At 49.7% G+C, this 25,722-nt stretch overlaps 1 protein-coding gene across 1 annotated transcript; it reads left to right on the forward strand.

Annotated features, from left to right (window-relative positions):
• Positions 1-243: 243 nt before the first annotated feature.
• On the forward strand, positions 244-22,345 carry KCNJ5 (potassium inwardly rectifying channel subfamily J member 5). Its single transcript, XM_054292943.1, has 3 exons — positions 244-283; positions 9,133-10,079; positions 21,593-22,345. The coding sequence occupies exons 2-3, from the start codon at positions 9,140-9,142 to the stop codon at positions 21,955-21,957; spliced, it is 1,305 nt and encodes a 434-aa protein (XP_054148918.1). The 5' UTR covers positions 244-283; positions 9,133-9,139; the 3' UTR covers positions 21,958-22,345.
• Positions 22,346-25,722: the final 3,377 nt, after the last annotated feature.

Genomic DNA, 25,722 nt, shown 5'->3' on the forward strand with positions numbered 1-25,722 from the left:
CAGAAGTGGCACCGCCGCGGCGGAGGAGGGCTCGGAGCAGAGCAGAGCAGCAGATCGGGGATAGCCGGGCCAGGGCGTGGGCAGCCCGTGGCACATCGATGCTGGCTGCCCGCGGGCAGCGGGAGGGAGGCGGCGGCCGGCCCGGGGCCCCCGGGAGCAGCCCCGCTCCCTGGTGATGGCATGGACCGGCCGCTGCTCCCGCAGCCTCGCCCAGCCCCGCGCCTGCCCCCCGCCAGCCGCCCCCCGAGCCCCGGCGCCACCGATGCGGAGCCGCTCGTAGCGAGTAAGTTCCGATTCCTTTGTTATTCCAGGGCACTCCCGAGCTTCTCCGGCTGCAGAGCGCCGGGACGAACGGAGCTGTTGGGCCAGCGGGATGCCAGGCTGCTGTGCCCGAACCTGCCCCGGTGCGAGCTGTGGACAGGTCCTGCCTAACTCACAGCTGTGGACAGGTCCTGCCTCGGAACTCTTTGGGAAGGCAGGGATTGGATGCCGAGCTTGGGCAAAAGCACTGTCAGATCTAAAGGTGTGATGTGGAAAAGGACGTTAAAAGATAGGAACTGCTCAGGTACAGGATTAATGGAGATCACTGGAATGCAAAGGGCACCAGGAGACTGATCAGTGAGCAGCCCTGAATTATTGGAGCGACTCCATAATCCTTATCTGGAGCCCAAGATTAAATTCTTTCATAATTAGGATACTTGCCAGTCAGCTTGGAGTTACAGAGCCCTGGCAGTGCAGTCTCAGATGAGGAACTGGCACATTCAGCCCTTGGAGGGGACAGGGAATGCAGTGCATTGGGTGTCCCTCGGGGGTTATGGCTCTGGGAGGTAAAAACATGACTGATTTTTTTACCAGTGTCCTGTTGCATCACTCAGAAAGGCGCCTGGGGTTCTCCTTGTGCCAGCACATGGTGGTTGGAAGCACCTGATTAACTTTTACACAGCCTCTCTCCCTTGGGTTTGAACAGGGAGTTTCAGGAAGCAGCCAAGAACTGGCAGAAACTGACCCTGTCCCAAAAAACTTACCTCTGGCTTTTGGAGATTCTCGTCAAGCAGCTCCTTCCTCCTGCGCCCTTTTACTTTAAAGTAGACTTGGATTTGTGGAAGAAGAGCTCAGAGGGAAACCACACTGACTTTTCCCACTGGTTCTCTGAGCAGTCCAAGCAACCAGGGTCCCCATAGAAGGTGGGGAGTGTGTGGGGCCGTGTTTGTGCTGGGGGGTTATTTCACTTCTCGACTTCAGTTCTTTGGCTCACTGTTCCTACCCACTTGGACATAAAGGATTAGGATAATTTCTGTTTCCCATGGCAGAATATTTTCCATCTCTGGGAAGTTCCAACCCAATTTTTTGAGGAAAAAAAAAAAAAAAGGCAAACAGAGCTTTGGAGTAATATTCCAAGGCAAATCTCCAGACTCCACTGTTTAAGACACCCCCTTTCTGTTGGGTTTGAGATCAGGAGAGGCCCTTGGACATTTGGGGCAAGCACTGGCCCTTGCCCAACAGTTTGGTATGAAGTCAATTTGCCCCTCTGACTCTGACCCCTTTCTGCAGTGGATTCAAGCACTTCTGAAGGCCTTGGGGCAAAAAGAGCCTGTGTTTGGGAAATCCATCAGTGAACTCTGGGTGCAAGGTACTGCGGAAGTGTGAAGTGGTCCAACAGTTTAATGTATTTTTCAAAACTTTTATTGTACATTTTTTATTTTTGTTGTGTTTTTTAAGCAGCTGCAGATTCCAGAATGATTCTCTTTTGCTGCGATGGTAAATTCCTAAACAATGGAGAATGGGAACATTGCTGTTCCTGGGGCAGGATTTTCTCCTAGAGCTGAGATTCTGCTTTCTCAACATCCAGTGTTTGCTGTTCACAGTAAATAGCCAAGAGCAGGAGAAACAGGAGTGTCTGATGAGGACAAAGGTGTCCCTGGCTTTGTTCAGTTGTGTTGGTTGAAAGACAACAGTGAGATTTTCAATGACACCATAAGGTGTCCCTAAAATAGAGCTGGGGTGAGAGGCCAGGGACAGAGAGGCTGCAGAGTGCCTCAGGCACAGCCACTTCCTTGGAGGTGGAAGGATCAAATTGATTTATTTCCAGGCTTTATTTGTTGTTGGTAGGGAAAACATCATTTGACTGTTCCAAATCGTGGAAAACACCTAAGAGCAGAATATTGTGTTTGCATCCTTTGCTCAGGGACTAGCCACACTCAAGGTCTTTAATGCAGTGAAGTACAAGAGAATTGCCTGGGAGTGACATGGATTAAATCCTCCCATCCTTCCTGTGCAGTGCAACTGTGCTGTAGGAGATAGTCCCAGTCTTCTGGAAACTCCATATTCTCCAGTCCACGTGCTCTAACAAGTTGTAAAAGCCTGAATGATGCCTCAAAAAGCATTTCCTGGTTTTCATCTTCTTTTTTTTCTGTAAAAAAAAAAAAACCTACCCAGTTTCTCCTGATCACAGTTTTATTTCTCCACTCTGTTCTGTATCGGTTTGGAGTCATTATATTTAATGCAGCTGTGAACCTGGGAGATGTGTGGGGTTTTTATACTTCAATCCATAGCTGAGGGAAAAATGTATTTGAAACCTGTAGCTGTTTGAGAGAACAGAAACTGCCTTAGTTGGCTTTGGAAATAATCTTGCTGGGTTATTCATCTGTGTGATCAGGCTGTGGAGGCTCTGCAAAGAGATCTTCAGACACACCTGAGGCACACAGGGACTGCATTCCCTGCTGCTGGAGTGGGGGAAGGAGGAAAGAGTTCTGCAGTGATTCCAGGGGCTCATTAAGGATTTTGGAACTGCTAAATTTAATTCCTGCCCTGCCACAGACTCCCAATGAGTCTGAGTGTTGAAGAACTGTTTTTGTGAGTGATTTCCCCCATCCTGAAATATGGGACATAGAGCCCTTCCTTGGTCCAGGCCTCTTGGAAAACACATAAATAAAATTTTACAGCACGTGATATTTGTGCTGAGTGCTGTAAAACTCTTTAGATACCTTGGAGAGTCACATTCCTCCCTCACAACTGGCAATGGAAGGGTCCCAGGATCTCAGAGGAGAAGGATGGGTTGGGAGGTAACTCACAGGTAAAAGGAAAGTGCAAATGTCCATAAACCCTTCCTTGGGGTCAGATTGGCTCCCTGGCCAGAGAGATTTTCTTTGGAAAGCCCGAGCACCTTCTGTTGGGGTATTCTGAGCCAAGGGCACTCTGGGCACACAGGAGCTGTCACAGCCCAGCTCTGTGACAAGCACAAAGCCACCCTGGCCCTTCAGGTTAAGCAGCAGCCACCATCTCTGTGACCTGGCAGCAGGGAGAGGCCTCCTTAGCCCCAGGGGAATCTGCTGACACATCCTGAGGGCGAGAGAGGAGAGAGGAGAGGAGAGGAGAGGCACCTTCCCAGCTCAGTGCTGAGTGAGATGACGCTTGGAGAGGCAAATTACTGGGGTCAGGGAGCTTTGGAACCATGTTTGTTTGTGAAGTGCCACAGGTCTCCTTTCTTGTGCAGTGTCTTTGAATCTTTTTCCCTGGCTTTCAAGGGCACAACTCTTCTGCAGCCTTCCCTCCACCTGTGGATCCCCAAGCACTTCCCAAAGAGGCAGCCACCAAAACCCCAAACCTCTATTTATATCAAGTCAGAGAGACAGAATATTCCATGGTTTCCCCCAAATCCACCTGCCTTTCCTCACCTTGCATGCACAGGAAAGGCAGGCTGGTGGAGCTGACTGCTCAGTCCCACTCACACACAGGGAATAAAAGGGTGGAGGAAAGATGCCTTTCTCAGGGAAATCCAAGCCCCACCTCAGTCAGAGCCTATCTCAAGTCACTTTTCCTCGGATTGTCAAAGGCCATCTTCTCCTAAGACTTCTCCTTCCTCCATCTTTCCGAGCACTCAGTGTTCAGCAGCCAATGCTTTTATTCTCTTCAGTGCTGCTGCTTTAATTTCCTTTATTCCTGCACCTCCTTCCCTATGTTGCTCCTGTCTGACAATTAAGAATTTCATTCCCTTGCAGCACTGTAACCTAAAGCAGAATGATGTGGCCCAGAGGAACCTGGGCACAGTAACCTGCTTTATGGGGTGTGGGCCAACAGGCAGCAGAAGAACCAGGTCAGGTTTTTCAGTAATCTCTCTTCAGTATTTTTGGTTGCTTGTTGAGAAGTACAGGACTCATTGTCTGGAAAACAAGAAGAAGATAGGGTTAAGTGGAAAAAAAAAAATTCTGGGAAGTTGTGGGAGGTTTGCTAAAGAACAGTTGCTCAATTATTCTCCCAATGTGAGAAAACACAGGCATTGGGTTTAAAAGAAACAAAAAGAAGTCTGCTTTTACACAAACTCGATGACAGATTCACATCTTTAAACTCCACCTGCCTGTCAGTTTGGTCCTTTCCAGCATCAAATGCCATCCCCATGGAAATTTGTGTGTTTACTGCAGCCAGATCAGCAATTGTTTCAATGGAAAAATCCCCCTGGTCAGCAAGGAAAGAAGTTTCTTTAAGTGTTTTATAGTTTTACCCTCCTTGATGTCTCTGGCAAGTTGCTGGAGCAGCCAGGAGCACACCAGCTCTGTCAGGAGGGCTGGGAGCTGCTCTGGCAAACCCTCTCTCCTGGAGATTGTCACCCCACCCCAGCCTGGCTCCTGTGCAGCAGATCCCAGCCCCTGAATGTCACTGCCTGCCCCAAGTGTGTCATCTGGGCAGAGCCGAACATCAGCAGGGCTGATAAAAACCTCTCTGCAAGGCTGATAATGCACTGACTCACAGCTCCTCATGCAGTATCCTGTCCTAAAGGAAGGCAGCTTTGTACAGAAGTGACATTTTTATTATCCTGGCCTCGTTTAACCAAAGACAGTAAATGCCAGAGAAACAGAACAGTGCTGTGACTGTAAGAGGCAATTTCACCCCATGGCTCTCTGTGCTGGAGGGAGCAGGGTTTTACAGAGTGGAGCTGAAATCTCTGGGAGATGCATGAACATATTTACCGTGACCTGGCAGAGATGCTTATGGCTGGCAGCAGTGGCTGTGCACTGCACTGGGAAGAGTTTACCAGGTCCTTCCCTGATTGCACTGCTCCTTTCAGAGCCTCTTGTCATTTGGGCTAAAGTTCCCCAAGGCAGTAAAAATCATGACAGCAAATTTTCTAGAGGATTCTGGTGCCTGGGATCTCATAGACCATCCACATCCAAATCACAAATTTTACTGTTGAGGAATTAAGGCAGAAGGAAGAGCAGTGATTTGCTCAGAATTAGAAAGCCCTGGGATCATTTGGAGCAGAAAGCTGGATAGTGTGCAGCCATCCAAAGCTGTGCTCAAACTGCTAACCAGGAGCATGCTGTTTAAAGACTCCAAAGCAAAAATTCATATGCTTAATTATTTTCCATAACCACAGACTGAGGTTGTGCTCATGCTACAATGGGAAAGTTAAAGATGAAGTATTGGTAGGAATTGTAATGCCTATGAAGCTGTCAGTGAACTTCTTATCCAGCAGGAATTTTTCTGCTTTACTGGATCACTTGGAAGGTGTTCCTGAAGGTTTGCAGAGATGTTTCAGCTGAGCTGTTGCTGGAGATCAGTAGCACCACCAGGGATGTTGCCAGCCCTGTGAGTGTTTTAGTTAAAAAGGTTCTTCCGTACATTCCTTAATGGGCAGTTCCTCAAACCTGCTCCACCAGGGTGATCTTTCCAAGGATTTAGGATTTTTGGTTTCTTTTCCTCTATTCTGTTCTTTGTACTAAGTTTTAAGATCCTTTTGGTCTCTTTGGTGTGAATCTAGAACATGTAACCTTCCACTCTAGATTGAAGTTTGGAACTGGATTGTTCTCTCTCCTGTGGTGCCAGTGATAGCTTCAAATGTACTGTTATAACAAAATTATCTTTAAAACAAGCCTTTTAAAATTGAAAGCAACAGGCAACACTTGCCTGGTTTTACATTTAGATTGATGACAAGCTTTTAAGTCCAAATGGAGTAATTTTAGATTAATCAATCAATGCAAACATACATCGAGAGTATTATTTGTAAGAAGGAAGTGAAGATGTTTTTCACTGCCTGATTTCCAGGGGATGGGAGGCTTCTTTCCCTATTAAAGAGGGGGGGAAAGTATGTGATTGTTCTGCCATGTGCTTTCACATGTTGGGAAGTGAAAGTTAAGCTGTGTCAGTTTTCAGGATCTTGCAGCACTTTGCTCACGTGTAAGGAGACAAACCTCAGAGCAGGGAGAGCCAGGCCAGCGGGTCTGGAGGCTTGCATTGCAGCAGGCAGTGAGAAGCAGCTGAGGATGTGAGTGAATACACCCCAGCCAGCTCTCAGGAGGGACAGACACAGAGCAGGGGTGACTCTTGTGTCCAAATGCTGGCTGGAGAAAGGGAACCCACAGCCCTGGGATTATCTACCCCATGTGCAGGGTGGGTGGCAAACCCGAATCCCCCTGATTTCCCGTCTCAGCAGCAGGAATGGCTGTTCCCAGCCCCTGGCATGGCTGCAGGCTCAGCCCTGGCCCGGCCCTGTGAGCAGGGCTGTGGCAGCAGGCAGCACTCAGCCCGGCCCTGTGAGCAGGGCTGTGGCAGCAGGCAGCACTCAGCCTGGCCCTGCTCACAGGGCTGTGGCAGCAGGCAGCACTCAGCCTGGGCTGGCCCTGCTCACAGGGCTGTGGCAGCAGGCAGCACTCAGCCTGGCCCTGTGAGCAGGGCTGTGGCAGCAGGCAGCACTCAGCCTGGCCCTGCTCACAGGGCTGTGGCAGCAGGCAGCACTCAGCCTGGCCTGGCCCTGCTCACAGGGCTGTGGCAGCAGGCAGCACTCAGCCCGGCCCTGTGAGCAGGGCTGTGGCAGCAGGCAGCACTCAGCCCGGCCCTGTGAGCAGGGCTGTGGCAGCAGGCAGCACTCAGCCTGGCCCTGCTCACAGGGCTGTGGCAGCAGGCAGCACTCAGCCTGGGCTGGCCCTGCTCACAGGGCTGTGGCAGCAGGCAGCACTCAGCCTGGCCCTGTGAGCAGGGCTGTGGCAGCAGGCAGCACTCAGCCTGGCCCTGCTCACAGGGCTGTGGCAGCAGGCAGCACTCAGCCTGGCCTGGCCCTGCTCACAGGGCTGTGGCAGCAGGCAGCACTCAGCCCGGCCCTGTGAGCAGGGCTGTGGCAGCAGGCAGGACTCAGCCCGGCCCTGTGAGCAGAGCTGTGGCAGCAGGCAGGACTCAGCCCGGCCCTGCTCACAGGGCTGTGGCAGCAGGCAGCACTCAGCCTGGCCCTGTGAGCAGGGCTGTGGCAGCAGGCAGCACTCAGCCTGGCCCTGCTCACAGGGCTGTGGCAGCAGGCAGGACTCAGCCTGGCCCTGCTCACAGGGCTGTGGCAGCAGGCAGCACTCAGCCCGGCCCTGTGAGCAGGGCTGTGGCAGCAGGCAGCACTCAGCCTGGGCTGGCCCTGCTCACAGGGCTGTGGCAGCAGGCAGCACTCAGCCTGGGCTGGCCCTGTGAGCAGGGCTTTGGCAGCAGGCAGCACTCAGCCTGGCCCTGTGAGCAGGGCTGTGGCAGCAGGCAGCACTCAGCCTGGGCTGGCCCTGCTCACAGGGCTGTGGCAGCAGGCAGCACTCAGCCTGGCCCTGCTCACAGGGCTGTGGCAGCAGGCAGCACTCAGCCTGGCCCTGTGAGCAGGGCTGTGGCAGCAGGCAGCACTCAGCCTGGCCCTGTGAGCAGGGCTGTGGCAGCAGGCAGCACTCAGCCTGGCCTGGCCCTGTGAGCAGGGCTGTGGCAGCAGGCAGCACTCAGCCCGGCCCTGTGAGCAGGGCTGTGGCAGCAGGCAGCACTCAGCCTGGGCTGGCACAGATGGTTGGGCTCCCTGCGGAGCCGAGCCAGCAACAGGCTCTGGCTGCTTCGTTGGAGCACTGATCGATGGTGACTTAGACAAGGGCCACAAGGAGTTGTCTGCCATTATCCAGACTTGGCTGCAGCCGAATGGAAGTGAAAATTTGTTGTTTCATTTATTCATCCTGCCTCTGCTTCCTTCCCGCCCACCCTTTGTGCTTTTTAATACCAAAAAGATGGAGCTACTTTGCTCGGTCTTAAAAATTGTCTCTCCCAAGATACTCTTAATTGTATCTCTACACCTTTTCTCATTCACAGGCACATAAGAAGATTAAAGACAGAGGGAGCAGTAATAGATTTAGTTAGGTTTTAATGGGATTTGCAGAGGACAATACAGGGAATGAACGCCATAGAAAATATTGCTGCTCTATCTTTGATATCCCTAAGGCTCCTTAGGTAGTCTTTGACAGAGATTTTGTCTGTGCCCTGCATCCAGAGTCAAGACTCTCATTTTTTAAAGGAGTATCTAATCATCTCTGTAAACAGGATGTTACATTGGAACTGGCAGACAGCATTGCCGCCCTCATCTCGTGTTATTTATTTGTATCCTGGTAAGCATTACTCTGAATGTCGACAGTGGGCTTTTTAATAGCTCTGATGCATTCCTAAAAGTGCCCAGTGATTTTGTCTAATGTCAGGTGGAGCAAAGGGGTGAGCTCTGATAGATCTCATTAACAGCAGGCCTGGATTCATCACACCCTCACACGTGGGATTCAAGATTCTCAATTAAATGTTTATTTCACAAATAAACTTCCAGAAGGTGATTCAGCACTCCTGAAACCTGAGTTATCCCTGGAGATGCCGTTCTCTGCTGACTGCAAGGGAAGCCTTCATGCATAATTTAGACTCATGTGAGATTTAGGTAGACAGTGGTGCTCAGCGTTTTCTCTTAATTTCTAAGGTTTCTCTTGATATGCACCCAAAACCTGAGGCATGAAAAAGCTCCAGTCCCTCCTGAAAAAATGTTGATGTATCTTTACTTTGTTCTGAGTTGTGATCTCAAGCAAATTTGGTGTGTAAAAAAATCTAAGGACAGAAAGAAAACCCAAAAATGTTCCAAGGTTTAAGCGTTCCACACTCCCACAGTGTCCCCATCACCCCAGTAGTTGCTGATGTTTGAAGGGCCTGTGTGTGATAAATCAGTCTTTAATTCTGGCTCACTGCAGGGCTGTGTTTAACAAGTGGCTGTTGTGGGAGAAGTGTGAACCCTCCAAAATCAATGTCCTGATGGTCCAGACAGTGAAAAAACATGGCTTTTTTCTCTTTGCCTTCTGCCTGAAGCTGTCCTTCCTTGTTGCGCAGCCCAGCCATGGCTGGAGATTCCCGGATCTTCATGAACCAGGACATGGACATCGGGGTCACGTCCCGGGAGCCCAAGAAGATCCCCAAGCAGGCTCGGGATGACGTGCCCATCGCCACGGACAGGACCCGGCTCATTGCCGCCGAGGGCAAGAAGCCGCGGCAGCGGTACATGGAGAAGAGCGGCAAGTGCAACGTGCACCACGGCAACGTCCAGGAGACCTACCGGTACCTCAGCGACCTCTTCACCACCCTGGTGGACCTCAAGTGGCGCTTCAACCTGCTGGTCTTCACCATGGTCTACACCATCACCTGGCTGTTCTTTGGGTTCATCTGGTGGCTCATCGCCTACATCCGGGGAGACCTGGACCACCTGGAGGACGAGAACTGGATCCCCTGCGTGGAAAACCTCAGCGGGTTCGTGTCGGCGTTCCTGTTTTCCATCGAGACCGAGACGACCATCGGGTACGGGCACAGGGTCATCACGGAGAAGTGTCCCGAGGGCATCGTGCTGCTCCTGGTCCAGGCCATCCTGGGCTCCATCGTCAACGCCTTCATGGTGGGATGCATGTTCGTCAAGATCAGCCAACCAAAGAAGAGGGCGGAGACCCTCATGTTCTCCAACAACGCCGTCATTTCCATGAGGGACGAGAAGCTCTGCCTCATGTTCCGGGTCGGGGACCTCCGCAATTCCCACATTGTCGAGGCTTCCATTCGAGCCAAACTGATTAAGTCCAAACAGACCAAAGAAGGAGAGTTTATTCCCCTGAATCAAACGGACATCAACGTGGGATTTGACACCGGAGACGACAGGTTATTCCTGGTGTCCCCTCTTATCATCTCACATGAGATCAATGAGAAAAGCCCCTTCTGGGAGATGTCCCGCACCCAGCTGGAGAAGGAGGAGTTTGAGATTGTGGTCATCCTGGAAGGAATGGTGGAAGCCACAGGTAAGGCCTGTCAGCAATCAGTCACTGTTTTGAGGAGGAAGGGGGCACAAAGCATTGTGAGCAGTTTGGCATTAGGATTTCACTGTCCATGTTACCTGGCCTGGGAACACAGTGAGGCTTGTCCTTGTGTAGTGCCTGACTCAGGTGGGGCATCTGAGGTAAGCAGCAGTGAAAAGTTGGGCCTTTAGCTCGTGCTGTAGGTTTCACCCTCTTTTTTGTAGTGTTTCACCCTCTCTTATAAGTCTGGGATTGAAGTGAAGTGGTTAGTCCTGGAGCTGCTCCTAATCAAATTAGAACTGATCCAGGAGAGGAAAAACCAATGGATTAAAGGAATTCTTGAAGTCTGTGGTGGTCTTTTTTGCTGTGATCAAAATTCATGGTGCAAATCTTCTCCCATTTCTTCCCTGTATTAAAGATAGGCTGTAAGTGTGCTATTTTAGGTACTGCTGTAGTGTTGATTTTAATGGGGGCTATGAAGTGCCCAAGTCTCACTGTATTCCATAAAGCAGCACGTGCTGAGGCTGAATGACTTGCACGTGGTGCAGGACACACATTCCCAGAAGGAGCTCAAAGAGGAAAAATACAGAAACTGCTTTTGTGACTCTTGAAGCCCTGCAGCTGCTTACCAGCTCAGACAAAGCTGGGTAATGGGAAATTAGGAGATATCCTCAGCCCATTCCCAGTTTCTCCTGGGGGTGTGTTTGTGACAGCCGATGAAAGAACTCTGTGTCCATGTACAGTGACTCTGGAAAAGGGATAATCCTCAGCTTTCGGGGGAAAGGCAGCTGAGGGAGGGATGGGCACAGAGGCTCCATCCCACAGGTATCTCCCCGGGAGCTCTGGCTGCACCTGCAGTCATTTCCATGGGTCACTTCCCCTCTGCTCCGGGTTTGGGGAGGAGCTGGCAGCTCTTCCTGCTGCACTTGCAGCGCAGGGAGTGTGTCCAAGCCCCTGAGATGCTCAGGTGCATTCCAGGCAGGGTTTTCCACCCTGGGGTGGCCAGAATGTCTTGATGGAATCACGGTCTGCAGGGGGAAAGGGCTGCAGGCAGCGCTGAGGAGAGAGCTGCTGGCTCAAGATGGACAAAGAGATGCAAAAAAAGCTTTTATAAGCAGTTTTCCCCTTTGGTGTTTCAGGATTTTAGTAATGAGCCCGGAGTTTTCCTGTGGGTGGTGGTTGGAGTTTGTTTTCCATCTCAGTGAGGTTCTCTGTGAGTCATTAGCAGGGGTTTGCAGCTTGTTACAAGCACTCAGTGGTGTCAGCACCCTGTCTCACAGATTCTGCCCCTTGCTGACTGTTAATGTTATCCCCTCGTGGAGATCTGCTCATTAGTTACAACAGCCAGAGGAGGAAAAATCTCTCAAATTCCTGCCTCCCAAACCTTTGCTCCCAAAGGCTGCTGTCCAGAGAGGCAATTCAGTGTCCCAGAGTCTCCCTTTAGGTGATCAGCAGTGGCTGACTTCCCCAAACAGAGCTGATGATGGGAGGTGATGGATAAATTACATTCCACTGGGGCTGGAATTTGTGCTGTGGGAGTGGAATTCACCTGGCATGTCCAGGGAAATGCTCTTCCCCAGCAGAGCATTGTAGAGACGTGGCAAAGGAAGGGGTGGGTGGAAAAGACTATTGAAGGCAAGGATTTGTAACTGTGACTTATTCTGCAGCCTAAACATTTATTAGAGGCTGGAGCCTCCTAATCTGAGCGTGGAATGCGGCTCCCTGTTTGTCCAAAGCCTCTTTCCTCGTCACACAGTGACACTGAGAGTGCTTTGAACCCCTGCTGCTCTGCCTTCCTCCAGCAAGGCTCAGCCTCGGCTGGGGATGTGCGAGAGGAAGTCATTATCAGTAACAACCTCGCAATTAAAAGCATGGCAGAGGAATAATATTGCCTTACAAATGGGCTCCTGGCCCAGAGGGATTGCACAGGCCAGGCTGTGAGGATATTAAGGAGCATAGAGCTGTGGAAATGAATTATCCTGGGCTCACAAGGCAGCCTGGGAAGTCCCACCCTGGAGCTGGAGGAGGCATTGTGCACAGACTCGGAGCTGAGCGGACCTTGGATGATCCCAGGATCCAGTTGGGAGGCTGGGATGGGTCAGCCAGGGGAGTGGGGTATTTTGAGACAAGAAGAGTGGCTTGCAGAGACAGTGTTTGTGCTTTCCTGCTTCTCCTCACACTTGGAATTATTGATAAAGCAGTTTGGGGTTATTAATCCCTCCCTCCACACTTTAAATCTGCTCCAAGCAAATTCTTAAGGTGCTTCCCAGCCCGTGGCACTGCTCAAGCCCCATCTGCTCTCAGGAGTGGTGTGATATTTACTCCCAGCAGGACTCTGTTAAATCCTGACACTGTCACAGCCTGCTCGGGTTCAGGGCAGTGTAAAATACAACAGAGCATTTGTTCCCTTAGCAACCCCTACGGAAAATGAGGACTCCACCCCCCAGAGTTCAGAGGTATACAGCTCTGGTTTCCGTAAGGTGTTTGGAAAGCAGGTCAGAAATGTGATTGGCAACATATCAATGACCACAGAAACGGAAGCACAACTACAAGTGGGGATATTTTTCACTGATAATGTGGGACAGTGATTTTATAGCTATTTTCAGTAGACTTAACCAGGTGCACAAGTATTACAGATGTAATGTATTGTCTCCTCTCAAACAAGCAGTTCTATTTACTGACATTTAAGTTTAATTCTGACCCAGTGCAAGGCAAAGATGGTAAATAACTTCAAATGAAAAGTGTAGAATAAATTCTGAGGAGTTCACACCCTTCAAGTCACTGGGTTTTTTACAAAGTGAAGCACTGTGACTTAAAACAAAGATTCTGTGTTCAAGTTATCTTGGTTTTTTAAAGGTCTGAGTAACAGCACACTGAAGAACAGCAGCTCACGGGCCAACCTGAAATGCAGTGGGTTTATTTGGCTGAAAAAGATGAAAAAGCTCATGTTATTGCAGTGAGAGCTGTGTGGCACCCAGGGCTGCTGCACTGAGGGACCCCCAGAGCCTTGCACAGCCTCAGGCTTTTCCCATCCCTGTTTGGGATGGGTGATGGGGCTCCACGAGAGGGGGGAAAAGGCCAAAGGGAGAGTGAATTTCTGGGCAGATCTGTTGTGGTCAATGCCGGGTGAAACGAGCTCTGTGAAGACAAAATCAATATTGCTGACAAGTGTTCTGACTCCCAGGGGGCTCCGTGGGCATCTGGGGGCAGCAGCATCACCCCTAGTGCTCCTGGTGAGCTGGGCACAGGCATTCCTTCAGGGAATCCTTTATCTCTGCCTTATCACAAAGGGACTCTTGTCAACATCAGCTGCCCCGAATCTGACTTGCAATAGAAGGGATCGAAGCAAAGATGGAAAATCTGTTTGCACAGTGAATACATTTTTGCTTTCCCTGCCTCTCTGCTCCCCAAAATCTCAGGGCCAGTCTGGTGAAGGACAGCTCCTGCTGCTGCTGGCCTGCCCTGCCCTGCTGATCCCAAACTGGGCAGTGTTTAAAAGCTGCTGGGACAGGGGAAGCAGGGCGGGTGCAGGCCCCCCTCCCACGTGCTGCAGTCAGCTGGGCTGTGGTGAAGGATTTGGCTCATCTGGTTAGGGAACATTAGCAAGTCCAATTTGTTAAAAGACTGTTTTTCTCTGTAAGCCATCACTGCATGCGCTGACACACTCTGCATATCCTACAAGCCTTCCTGACAGCTAATTTAAAGGGATTCTCTTCTCTCCCAGCTTTACCCTCCCTCTGCTGTTTGCTGACAGTTATCCCAATCCTGGATCCAAATCCTGCTTTTTCTGTGGCTTCCTGCTGCCCTGCTTCCCTGGGCACAGCATCCAGCACTGCTGCTCCCTGGGCACAGAGGCAGCAGAGCTTGTTACTCCACTCCTGGTCCTCCCTGGTTTTCACTGCCTCTTTTTCCCAGCACAATTAAATAAGGCACAAGAAACACTCCAGCTGCCTGATTAGTCCAGTCACTAAATGAAGTTTTAATGAACTCTTATGTAAGTACAGGTATGTATTTTTCTGGCTTAGAGTCAGTGTGATAAAAAGGGATTTAATGATTAGAAGTAATTAACCCATCCTATCCCTGTGGGAGTGTAGGCAAACAGCAGAGTTTTCACACCTCAATTTATCCACCTTTGCAGAGGACAGAGTGCAGTTTCCTGGCTGTAAATGGAGTAGTCACAACAAAAGATGTGCTGAAATTAATCATGATTTTCATGGGAGCACAAAGGAAGGGTGAAATTACTGAATGGAGTTTCTGGGCATTCATCATCTGGTTTGGGTTGTCTTGTGTTGCATGCATTTTGCATATAAATAAGTTTTCTGCAAGGAATGTCTTGCAGAAGTGTTACAGACACTGCCTAAAAATGATAGGAAGAGATGTCTCAGGTCATTATGTTCATGACCTGGGCTGTCCTCTGGAGACAGAGGCTGGCACTGGTGTCTGAGTTGCTTCTGCAGTCCCTGTAAACCCTAAAGGAGTTACCTGGTGAGAGCTTGGCTGGGCCTGCTGGAGACATGGCAATTGAATCCAAGGTCTTTACATCATAAAGTCCTTTTATTATATTTTTTCCCAGTGCCTAAGAGCTTTTGCATGCCTGGAGAGCATTCAGATAAATTAAAATCCTATTACTCTCCTCTGGCATAAATATCAAAGTGAATCAAGCCCAGCCATGTCCTCTAAAGGAGACAAGCACAAGTAATTGGAGGACCATGCTTCTACCTTCTAATATTCCTTTTCAAGCTGGAAGAATATTGACTTTTTGGATGTTACAGTGTTCTTTGGTCTAATTAACACAGAGGGACTAATAACTTTTATAACTTACCATATGCTAATGCAAATTGAAAGACACATATTGCTTAATTACAGCAACAGAACTTGAAATTTTTTATACCTTTTCCTTGCCACCCATAAACTTCCATCACTGGCACTGCCCCTCTGAGTCCATCAGCTCCTGGGCAGTGGGTGTTCCACAGCTTCAGAGCATCCAGGAGAAGGAGAAACATCATCCTGGGCACAACAGAGAGGGCAGAGGAGGGAGAGCAGTGCCAGCAGGGTCTGTGTCCCTGGGGCCGAGCAGATCTGGCCCAGCCCAGGCAGGCACATGACATTTCCCAGCAGATAATCACTGAGCTCCCTGGCATTTCAATGAGCACAGTTAATTTTAGCCTGATGAAAAATGTTGTCTTGACAGCCCCAGGGGCTGGGCTGTCTCTGCCCACTGAGGAGCTGCAGGCCACAGAGCAGCACTGGGAGGTTCTTCTGGGATGGGATCTCATGGAAAACTGGGGAGATTTGGAGCAGCACTGGGAGGTTCTGCTGGGGATGGGATCCCATGGAAAACTGGGGAGATTTGGAGCAGCACTGGGAGGTTCTGCTGGGGATGGGATCCTGTGGAAACCTGGGGAGATTTGGAGCAGCACTGGGGGGTTTGCCTCTGCTCAGGATGGGATCCCATGGAAACCTGAGGAGATTTGGAGCAGCACTGGGAGGTTCTGCTGGGGATGGGATCCTGTGGAAACCTGGGGAGATTTGGAGCAGCACTGGGGGGTTCACCTCTGCTCAGGATGGGATCCCATGGAAGCATGGGGAGATTTGGGGTTGGCAGTGCACCCTCTGTGTCTCCCCTTCCTCTCCCATTAACCGAGGTCACCTGGCATGGGATGTTTGCCAAAAATCAGCATCTCCAAGAGCTGGAGAGAGCCTTTGGTGTCCCCCAAGCAGCTGCAGCTGCAGATTGGGGTGCTGAGGTCTGGGTTACCCAGGGGCACTGTGCCCTCCCAGCCCGGGCTGTGCTCCAGGGCAGAGCAGCAGGATCAGCCGTGCTGAGGCGGCTCCTCCCGGCCCTGGCAGCAGCTCAGACATTCCAGCTCTTTGATAAGGACTGTGATGACAGCAGAGAGCCTATTGCAGCGTTCCTGGCACTTGTTTTACATGCGCTGCTCTCAGATGTGCTGAGACACGGCTCTAACACACATCACAGCCTGCTGGGGCTGCTTCCTCTGCTGGGCAGGAGGATGGGGCTGTGCAGGGAGCATCCCTGGCTGCCCTGAGCAGGAGCAGGCACAGCTCAGGTACTGATCTGAGCTCAGTTACTGATCTGTGCCTCCAACCCACAGCCAAATACCCACTGAGGATTCTGCTGTAGTGAAATTATCATTAAATCTCTGTGCAATGCTTATTGCACAACTGGAAGCCAGGACACAGTGCCCTGGTCTCCAGCACCTCCAAACCCTGGAACTGGTTCTAGCTTTACTGAATCTTGGTGCATCTGCTTCTAACTTCAGACAAGTTTTATCTCTGGTTTCCATTAAAATCGAGTTTTGTGGGCAGCATGAAGGTGAGCTGCTGCAGTAAGAGATGACAAAGCTGCAACTAAAAGTGGACATCTGAACATTTCTCGTATCATTGCATGTTTTCCTCAACAGACAGATTGCACACATTTATCTTGAACATACTTTATTCATTTTAAACCAGATTGTTTAGGAGAAAATGAAACTTCTAATGGTCTTACAACCCAGAAAGTATGATAGAGTTGAAAACTATATGTCTATGAATTCAAGTACATCTACTTGGACTGAAAGAAGGAAAATGAGGATATAGGGCCATGAAGATGATGGGATGGAGCTGCTCTCCTGTGAGGCAAGGCTGAGATAATTGGGATTGTTCAGAGGAGAAGGCTCCAGGGAGAGCTCAGAGCCCCTGGCAGGGTCTCAAGGGGCTCCAGGGGAGCTGGAGAGGGACTGGGGACAAGGGATGGAGGGACAGGACACAGGGAATGGCTCCCAGTGCCAGAGGGCAGGGATGGATGGGATATTGGGAATTGGGAATTGTTCCCTGTGAGGGTGGGCAGGCCCTGGCACAGGGTGCCCACCCTGGATCCCTGGCAGTGCCCAAGGCCAGGCTGGATGGGGCTGGGAGCAGCCTGGGATTGTGTAAGGTGTCAATGTTTAATGTCCCTTCCAACCCAAGCCATTCTGGGATTCTGTATTCTTTTGGCATGAAGTTTATTTAAATGAAACTCCCAAATAGCACTTCTCTACATCTGCACAGTTTAAACCCAAAATGTGTAGTTATATATTCTTTATGGGAAGGATTAACAGCCTTTACTGGGGCCATACATGCTGTGGTTAATTCTGCAAGAAATTCAGAGAGTCTGGAATCTCTCTTCAGTTCTTGTGCTCCCCAATATGTCAGTGCTTCAGTGTATGAGTGATGGAAGAGCAGGAATGTCACAGTTGGTGTGGCACCCAGATCTGGGTCTGCTTGCAGCCAGGGGTTGCACTTGGTGATCCTTGTGGCTTCCTTCTAATTCAGGATATTCTGAATTTGGATTCTGCTTGATGGATGGGAGCATATGGCAACTGATTCCCTATACCCAAGACATCCCACAGCCTCAGATAAACCAGAATGAAATGAAACAGGTGATTTTTTTTCAGGGATGCACAATGGAACAGGTGATTTTTCAGGGATACACAATGGAACAGGTGATTTTTTCAGGGATATAAATGAAAAGGTGATTTTTTTCAGGGATACAAATGGAACAGGTAATTTTTCCAGGGATACAAATGGAACAGGTGATTTTTTCAGGGATACAAATGAAAAGGTGATTTTTTTCAGAGATATAAATGGAACAGGTGATTTTTTCAGGGATACACAATGGAACAGGTGATTTTTTCAGGGATATAAATGAAACAGGTGATTTTTTCAGGAATACACAATGGAACAGGTGATTTTTCAGGGATACACAATGGAACAGGTGATTTTTTCAGGGATATAAATGAAACAGGTGATTTTTTCAGGAATACACAATGGAACAGGTGATTTTTTCAGGGATATAAATGAAAAGGTGATTTTTTTAAGAGATATAAGTGAAACAGGTGATTTTTTCAGGAATACACAATGGAACAGGTGATTTTTCAGGGATACACAATGGAACAGGTGATTTTTTCAGGGATATAAATGAAAAGGTGATTTTTTTAAGAGATATAAATGGAACAGGTGATTTTTTCAGGAATACACAATGGAACAGGTGATTTTTTCAGGGATACACAATGGAACAGGTGATTTTTCAGGGATACACAATGGAACAGGTGATTTTTTCAGGAATACACAATGGAACAGGTGATTTTTTTCAGGAATACACAATGGAACAGGTGATTTTTTCAGGCATACAAGTGGAACAGGTGATTTTTCAGGGATACACAATGGAACAGGTGATTTTTTCAGGGTTACACAGAGGTCTGAGTCTGGGGGTTGCTGTGCCCCTCTGCAGGGTGGGATGTTCCAAGCACGGTGGGTGCACGTTGTGTTCCAGTGGCAAGTGGCTGCATCCACGTGCTCTTAATAAAAACAAGGTTTATTGTTTCCACACCTCTTCTGTCATCTTTTTGCAGTCACAGAGGCAATAATTAGCTAGGGACATTACAGATGCATTAATTAACCAGGCTGGAGAGCACAGGGCAGCCTGCAAAGCAGGCACTTAATGGAATTTGAAGCAGAGACAATGGTGTTGTTTACTGGGCGATGTGGGAGTTGCCAAGCAGTGTGTCCCCACGCAATTAAACACCACTGCACATGTGCTAGAAAGGAATATTTGAATGGGATTATGGAGCAATTACAAGTTGTCTTATTGTGCTGGCTCAGTGTCCCCCTGGGGTTACAGAAAGCAGCTCCTGCAGGAAGCTGGCAGCAGCAGTGTTTGCTTGCTGAAAGCTTTCCATTGTTCCTGCCCTAATTGAATACTTAGAGCTGGACTGGGATGGTGTCCCAGGAGCTCAGGTTCACTCAGGTGCACCCCCAGGCAAGGAGCTATTTCAGGCCTGGATTATAAGGCAGGAGTTCCCTCAGAGAGCCCCAGGCCCCCACATTTCACAAGGAGGTCCCATCTTTGCCCTGGAGACTCCTTGATGGTACCTTGATGCAGCACTTGGAAAAGCAGGGTAAGAAGCAGCTGGTGCATCCACAGGACTGATCCTGGAGCCTGCAGGGTCCCCTCTCCTGCCCTCCTTGCTGCCTCTGGAGGAGGCACTTGGAGGCCTCTGGGATTTCTGGTGCCAAAGCAGCTCTGTGCAAAGGGAAAAGGACTGGTTTATTTTAGCCAGCTGCTGGTTTCCAACCTCCTGGCATGGGGCAGCCCCAGGAAATGGGATCAGCCCTGCAGGCCTGACCCCCCAGACAACAGGAGTAAAAGCCCTTGCCTGGGTAGGTCAGGGTGGGATCAGTGCCTGTAACAGCTCCCTGGCAAAAGCTGTGCCAGGACTGGGGAAGCAGCACTGCTGGGGCTTCCAGGGAGTGAGGAGCTGGCCAGGGCAGGGGCTGACCCTCCTCACCCCAGGGCTGCTGATGCTGCACATGGCAGAGCCACCACAGGCAGGAGTGGCCTCACCTGCTCCTTAGCTCTGCAGCAAAAGCTGAGTTTCCTGAAAAGACACTGAACTTCCACAGAGCTTCTCCACGAGGCAGCAGCACTTGGGGTGATTTTCATTCCCTGGCTGTGTTTCTCAAGGCAGCCTCTGCACTTCCCAGTTCCTTCCAGCCCAGGAAGCAGCACGCTGGAACACTGTGACTAACGCTGTACTTGTTGTTCCTGCCCAGAAGCAAACACTCCTGCAGATATTCTTGAGGGGAAGGATTGGGTTTGCAGCCTGTGCTACAGAGCTGCAGATGTCTCAGCATTGCGTGTGTCACTGTCTCTTCCCCTTTCAAGGAACAAAATACTCCTGGCCTGGTGGCTTTAAACTATGGAAAGCACTAAGAGGCTTTCAGCTGTGCAGAGAACTTGCCTGTGTGGGTGTCTTTTAATGGTCTGTAGCAATTATAAGAACAAAATATTCCTCTTTTCACAAAGGTGGGGTTTTTTTAAGGAAAGGTGTTTTCTGATTGCTCTGAGATTTCAGTCACTTCTGAGCTCACAGAGTGAGGCTATGTCATATGCTCTTCCCTGAACCATCTGACACTGAGATTTTTTTCTCCCTATGCATTACTTTAGATTTCTGTCCCTGTGCTCTGGGCTGCAGGAATTAGACTTGCAAGTATTGGCCAGAAACTGGATCAAGGCATGTTTTGAATCTATTCCAGTCAGGCCAATCCCTCACCCTCTGTGAGAGAACAGTGGGAGGACTTTGTGAGGTTAGCTTTTTACTGGAAATCAATTCCAAAATCAAAACATAATTAGGAAAAAGAGAAGAAAAATGTTTGGAAGAGAAAACAGCCTTGACACTTGAGGGTGATTCCAAGAGGATTTGCTCACAGGTGTGCTTATCCCTGCTCTGCAAAGCTTCTCTTTAAACTTTCTCAAAGTAAATAAGCTCTGATCCGTGGGGCTGAGGAGCAGCTTGACAAGTACCAGTTCCTGTGAGCCACTGTTCATTCAGACCACAGCTCAGCAGCACAAGGGCTTGATCCATCCTGGGGATTCAAAAGCCAGCTGGGAAGGGAACCCCTCACCTTTGGACTGAGCATCCAGGTGTGTGCAGCTGTGTGCAGGGGAGCTGTGGCATTAATGCAGGGAATTGTGGCATTAATGCAGGGGAATTGTGGCACTAATGCAGGGCATTGTGGCACTGCTGCACAGGAATTGTGGCACTAATGCAGGGAATTGTGGCACTAATGCAGGGATTGTGGCACTGCTGTAAGGGAATTGTGGCACTTAGGGGAATTGTGGCACTTAGGGGAATTGTGGCACTGCTGCACAGGGAGCTGTGGCACTGCTGCAGGGAATTGTGGTACTAATGCAGGGAATTGTGGCACTGCTGCACAGGGAATTGTGGCATTAATGCAGGGAATTGTGGCACTAATGCAGGGAATTATGGCACTGCTGCAGGGAATTGTGGCACTGCTGCACAGGAATTGTGGCACTGTTGCACAGGGAATTCTGGCACTAAGGCAGAGAATTGTGGCACTGCTGCACAGGAATTGTGGCACTAATGCACAGGAATTGGGGCACTAATGCAGGGAGCTGTGGTGCTGTTGCACAGGGAATTCTGGCACTAAGGCAGGGGGTTGTGGCACTGCTGCAGGGAGTTGTGGCACTGCTGCAGGGACTTGTGGCACTGCTGCACAGGAATTTGGCCCTGCTGCAGAGAAGAAGGGATGGTGGCAGCCCCGAGGAGGGCAGGGCAGTGGCTCGCTGTGCCCTGGGCTGTGTGGGTCGGGACTGGGGCAGCACTTGCAGGGCTGGGGGTTGTTCCAGCAGGATCCACCGGGAGCTGTTTGTGTCAGGCACAGAAACAGCAGCTCAGCAGAGCAGGGAGAGGCAGAGAGAAGCTGCTTAGAGCCTGCAAACCCCTAAGCACGAAGTTCAGGAGGTGGAAGATGCCGATGTGAATGCATCCCTTTCCCTCTGGGTGCTCGGCTTGCTCATGATAGAGGCTTTTTGAGGCTTATTAAGCCAAGACTTTGCCGTGTCCCAGAGCAGTCAGGTATGGAAACGACACAGAAGTGCTTTTAAGTGCCAGGCGTGGTTGGGTGAGCACATAAGGAAGCTTTGCCTCTAACATCCCTCTCTTTCCACCCAGGGATGACTTGCCAGGCTCGCAGCTCCTACATGGACACCGAGGTGCTGTGGGGACACCGCTTCACCCCCGTGCTCACCCTGGAGAAGGATTTTTACGAGGTGGACTATAACAGCTTCCACAGCACCTACGAGACCCACACGCCCGTGTGCTGTGCCAAGGAGCTGGCCCAGTCCCGCCGGGAAGGGCAGCTCCTGGGGCCCCTGCCCAGCCTGGCCCGGGACACAGGGACAGCCAGGGAGGACGAGGACGAGGAGGAGGATGAGGAAGAGGAGGAGGAGGAGGAGGAGGAGGAAGGCAGGGAGCCGGCGGGACTGAGCGGAGCCAACGGGACGGCGGGAGAGGGGAAGGAAGAGGTGCCTGTATAACCCTGGAGCTGCTGGAGCACAGCCCCACGCCCTGCTGGGACACTGCCCTGCCAGCCAGGCACCCCCTGGCAGCAGGGCTGGCATTCCTGGCCTGCTGCTCAGCCTGGGGTCACTGCACTGCACCTGCCTCAGATCCCTCCGTTCTTGAGGCTCTGAGCTTTGCCCTCCTCTGCAGAGCACCTTATCTCCACGGACAAGGCCCACTCTTCTCATCACTGTCAAAAGCGAAATCCCCACTGCTGGTTGTTTCAAAAGGTGTTCATTGGACGTGCAGAACTCTGCCCCTCTTGCCAGGGGGTTTGACCACTCCAGAATGTCCCATCTCAGTTTGAAGAATGTGATTTCATACCTTCACTTAACTTGTGAGTCAATGTATTGTAGACATTGTTCCAGCTAAATTAAAAGAAAAGGTAAAAACCTCCCTGCTATGTAGTGAAGTGTTTTGCCTTCATGAATTTTACAATGTTAGTGTTTGCTTTCAGGATTTACAGTCATTGGGGTTTATTTCCTACAAAATGTCTGATATGAGCAGGGCACCTTTCCCTGCAGACCTTTCACATGTTTATCCAATGCTTTGTCTTCTCCAGCTGAGATGTTTTGTGTACTCTTTTCATGGAATCTCTGACACATTTCATCAGCTACCCATGGTCAGAGAAAGTTTAGATTTTGCCCCATTTAAGGTTTTTTTCTGGCCTCAATGTCCCAGTTGCAGTTCCAATTGATGGTTTAAAACAAAGGATGTAGTCCCCTGGGGGTTAGAATGTTCTGGAATTTCAGAGGCTCTGGAGTAGGGAGACTGGTAAGTGGCAGTTTGCAAAATTCGTTGCTCTTCTGCAAAGCACATATTTAGAATAAAGGTTGAAGGGCTGATCTTCCTGCAGCTAATGGGAACACACTGACATAACTGAAGCCAACAATTTTGATCTTTAGAAAGAGGCAGAAAACCAGATTTCCCAAAGAGGATTGTCTCATCCAGAAAACGAATGAAGCAAAATAATATGTGAGATAAAAGATTTCCACAAATTTCAACAACACAGGGGGAAAAAAACGGCCTTGTTGGGGAAAATCTCTTCCCTTGCTCCTAAAACTTTGGTGGAAAAAACAGGCTACCTGCAGAATTCCATCTTTAATAAAATAAAATGAGGAATACATAATGTGCAAGAGTTATTTTCCATAGAGAAAGGACTGTATCTTTATTTGGGAAATAAATGTGCGCTGTCTGGACTGAGCTGCACACTCAGGACCTGAAATACAGTTTTGCCTCTTGATTTTAATACAAAGACAAGATAAACTGGAAATAGAAAGCAGTGGTTTTATTGACATGGAAACAAGGAGGAGAGTGCAATCTGCAGGGGTCAGAGATATCATTTACTTAGAGATGTAATCTTATAATGTAGGGAAAGAGAAACTTGTGGGGGTTTTTCTGAGGGGTTGGAAAAATGACGACAACATGGCTCTGTTGTACCTGAATTGTGTTAGGAGTCAGCAGCCAGCTTGGCCTCCAGTGTACAGGAATTATCTCTCAGTTAAACAGCACATTTCAAGGGAAGGAACTCCACTGGAAATGCTCATCTTGCAGGCTCAGAGTGGCCAGAACTTTTCCAGAGGTCTCATTTTTGTTTTTCTGCTCAGGTTCTTCTTTTTCTATCCTGAGCCTCAGAGGAACAGAGAGAAGAAAACAGAGAGAAAAATGAGATCCTTAGAATGGCTTGTTCATTTTCTGAGACCTTCTCACCCAACCTCTGCATGGTAATTACGTGTCAAAAATCCAAACTGGGTTTCAGATTTTCTTCCTCTGTAGCTGATCTCCTCCTGCAGGAGGTGGAAATGGAAAGCAGACCTGCAATGGGTCTGTGCAAGTCAGAGCCCTCAGAGGGATGTTACAGAAACCCTGCCCAGGGAGAGCCTTGTCCAGCTCAGAGGTTTGATGGGTCCCTCCTGTGAGGCCAGAGACAGAGCCTGGAGAATGGCACTGGACCCTCTCTGCACCTTCCTCCTGCCTGGCTCTTGCCTCCCAGAGAGAAAATGGCCACCTGCAAATATCCCAGAAGCTCTTCAGTCTGCTCATTGCCCTCAAGCTCTCATCCCACAAAGCTGCTCCTTCCTAGGACTGTCGAGTCTGGGAATTCATACATCCTCCTGTAAGGAGTTTGGGTTGTCTGCAAAATCCATCCCAGGGCATGGGGGTAGCACAAGGCTTGTTCTGTGTTTGCAATCTGCAAATGTGCCCCAGTGGCTTCCTGAATTGAGGTTTCAACCTGAGCCCAGGAATTTCCCTGGTTCTGGAGGATGGAGAAACCCCCTCCTGCATTCCTCATTGAGCTGAGCAGATCCAGAGCAGAGGCTCCCCCAGGGCTGGGGGCACCCTGTATGCTTCCTGTATTTTCAAACCATATTTTCAAGTTGTGAAGCCTGGCCACCATTTCTGGGGGTTCAGGGACCCCTTCCAAAGCCTGTCAGGCAGGCCCCAGGGTTGTCCTTTTCCTGAAAGAGTTTTAATTTAGTGAATGTATTGAACTTTCCTGAAAGTGAGGGAGAGCACCTCTTCCAGAATTGTCCTCTCTGACAATTGGATCCATTTCTCTGCTGTTCACCAGCGTGTACAGGACAATAAACCATGGGAATAAAAGCATAAAAGATCCACTCTTTGCTGTAATGAACATTTAGATACAAAGCTGCATCTCTTTTGGGAGTTGAAATAACTCACACAGATACATCCACCCACGTAAATACCCCATATAAACTCTACACTCATCAGTGTACTTTTAAAAATGTTAACTAATACTCCACAAGAAACATTTATAACCTGTAAGCATGCTATTCACCCATGAATAACCATTTCTATAATGGACCCAGTAAACAAGCTAAAAATACATATTCAAAACATGGAAAACATCTGCTTTATGAATGTATCACTGATAAGGCAAAGTCACAACAGAATCCATCCACAACTCATGTAGGAGCCACTTATGCATAACAGGGGCTCTCAGAGGCTGCCAGTGTTGTGTGTGCAAACATTTCCACCTGAACGCTGCGTTTTAACACAGCACCTGAGGGCTGGCTCATTAACCATGAGCCCAGGTGCTTCTCCACACTCTGTGTGTCCCCAGCAGGCAAAGCTGCACCCTCAGAGCATTTCCCAGCAGCACAGCACAGACCCTCAGCAGTGCAGAGCAGAAGGGGTTGGATGCCAGGGTGTGCTCTGCCCTGCAATCACCCATGAGAACTCTGGAGCAGCCAAATCTGCATTTCCTGGGCTTTATTCTGCTCCCTGTGCAGGGACGGTGGGCAGCACCTCAGAGGCAGAGCTGAGGGGGCAATGGAGGGCAGGGGGAGCACAGCAGAGGCTCTGTGCTCACCTGGGCTTTGTGGGAGGCTTTGGGAATGCCCTGGCAGGGAGCCCTGCACACCCCGTGGTTTATTTGATCAGCTGCTTTCCCACCCCAGCCTTTGAGCTCTTCTGTCCTTGGGCAGTGCCACTGGTGCTCGTGGAGGGCCAAGCTGCCCTGTGGGCCTTGGGTGCTTCTTTCTCCTGTGTGAATTCCCATATTTATGCATATTGAGACTTTTCATTTTGACTGGAGTTCATTTCTTAGACTGATCTGAAGATAGAGTGGAAAAACCCAGCCTTTGCCTTGGCAGATGCTTCTGGGCAGGGGTTAATCAATATGCCTCTTAGAAATGTATCTTATTTTTCATTTTAATTATTCTGGTTTTAATTTTCACTCATTGCAAGACTCATCACTCATTTTAGGCTTAAATTTA

This window comes from Melozone crissalis, unplaced genomic scaffold, assembly GCF_028551555.1.
Source record: "Melozone crissalis strain CALT ecotype California unplaced genomic scaffold, PUWL_Pcris_2 ptg000120l_1, whole genome shotgun sequence".
NCBI lineage: Eukaryota > Metazoa > Chordata > Aves > Passeriformes > Passerellidae > Melozone > Melozone crissalis.

Excerpts from the sequence above, each read along its gene's own strand:
- KCNJ5 (XM_054292943.1), top strand. The coding sequence starts at position 9,140 with ATGGCTGGAGATTCCCGGATCTTCATGAACCAGGACATGGACATCGGG. Across the intron at positions 10,080-21,592 it reads AGGAATGGTGGAAGCCACAG|GGATGACTTGCCAGGCTCGC; the intron begins GTAAGGCCTGTC and ends CTTTCCACCCAG.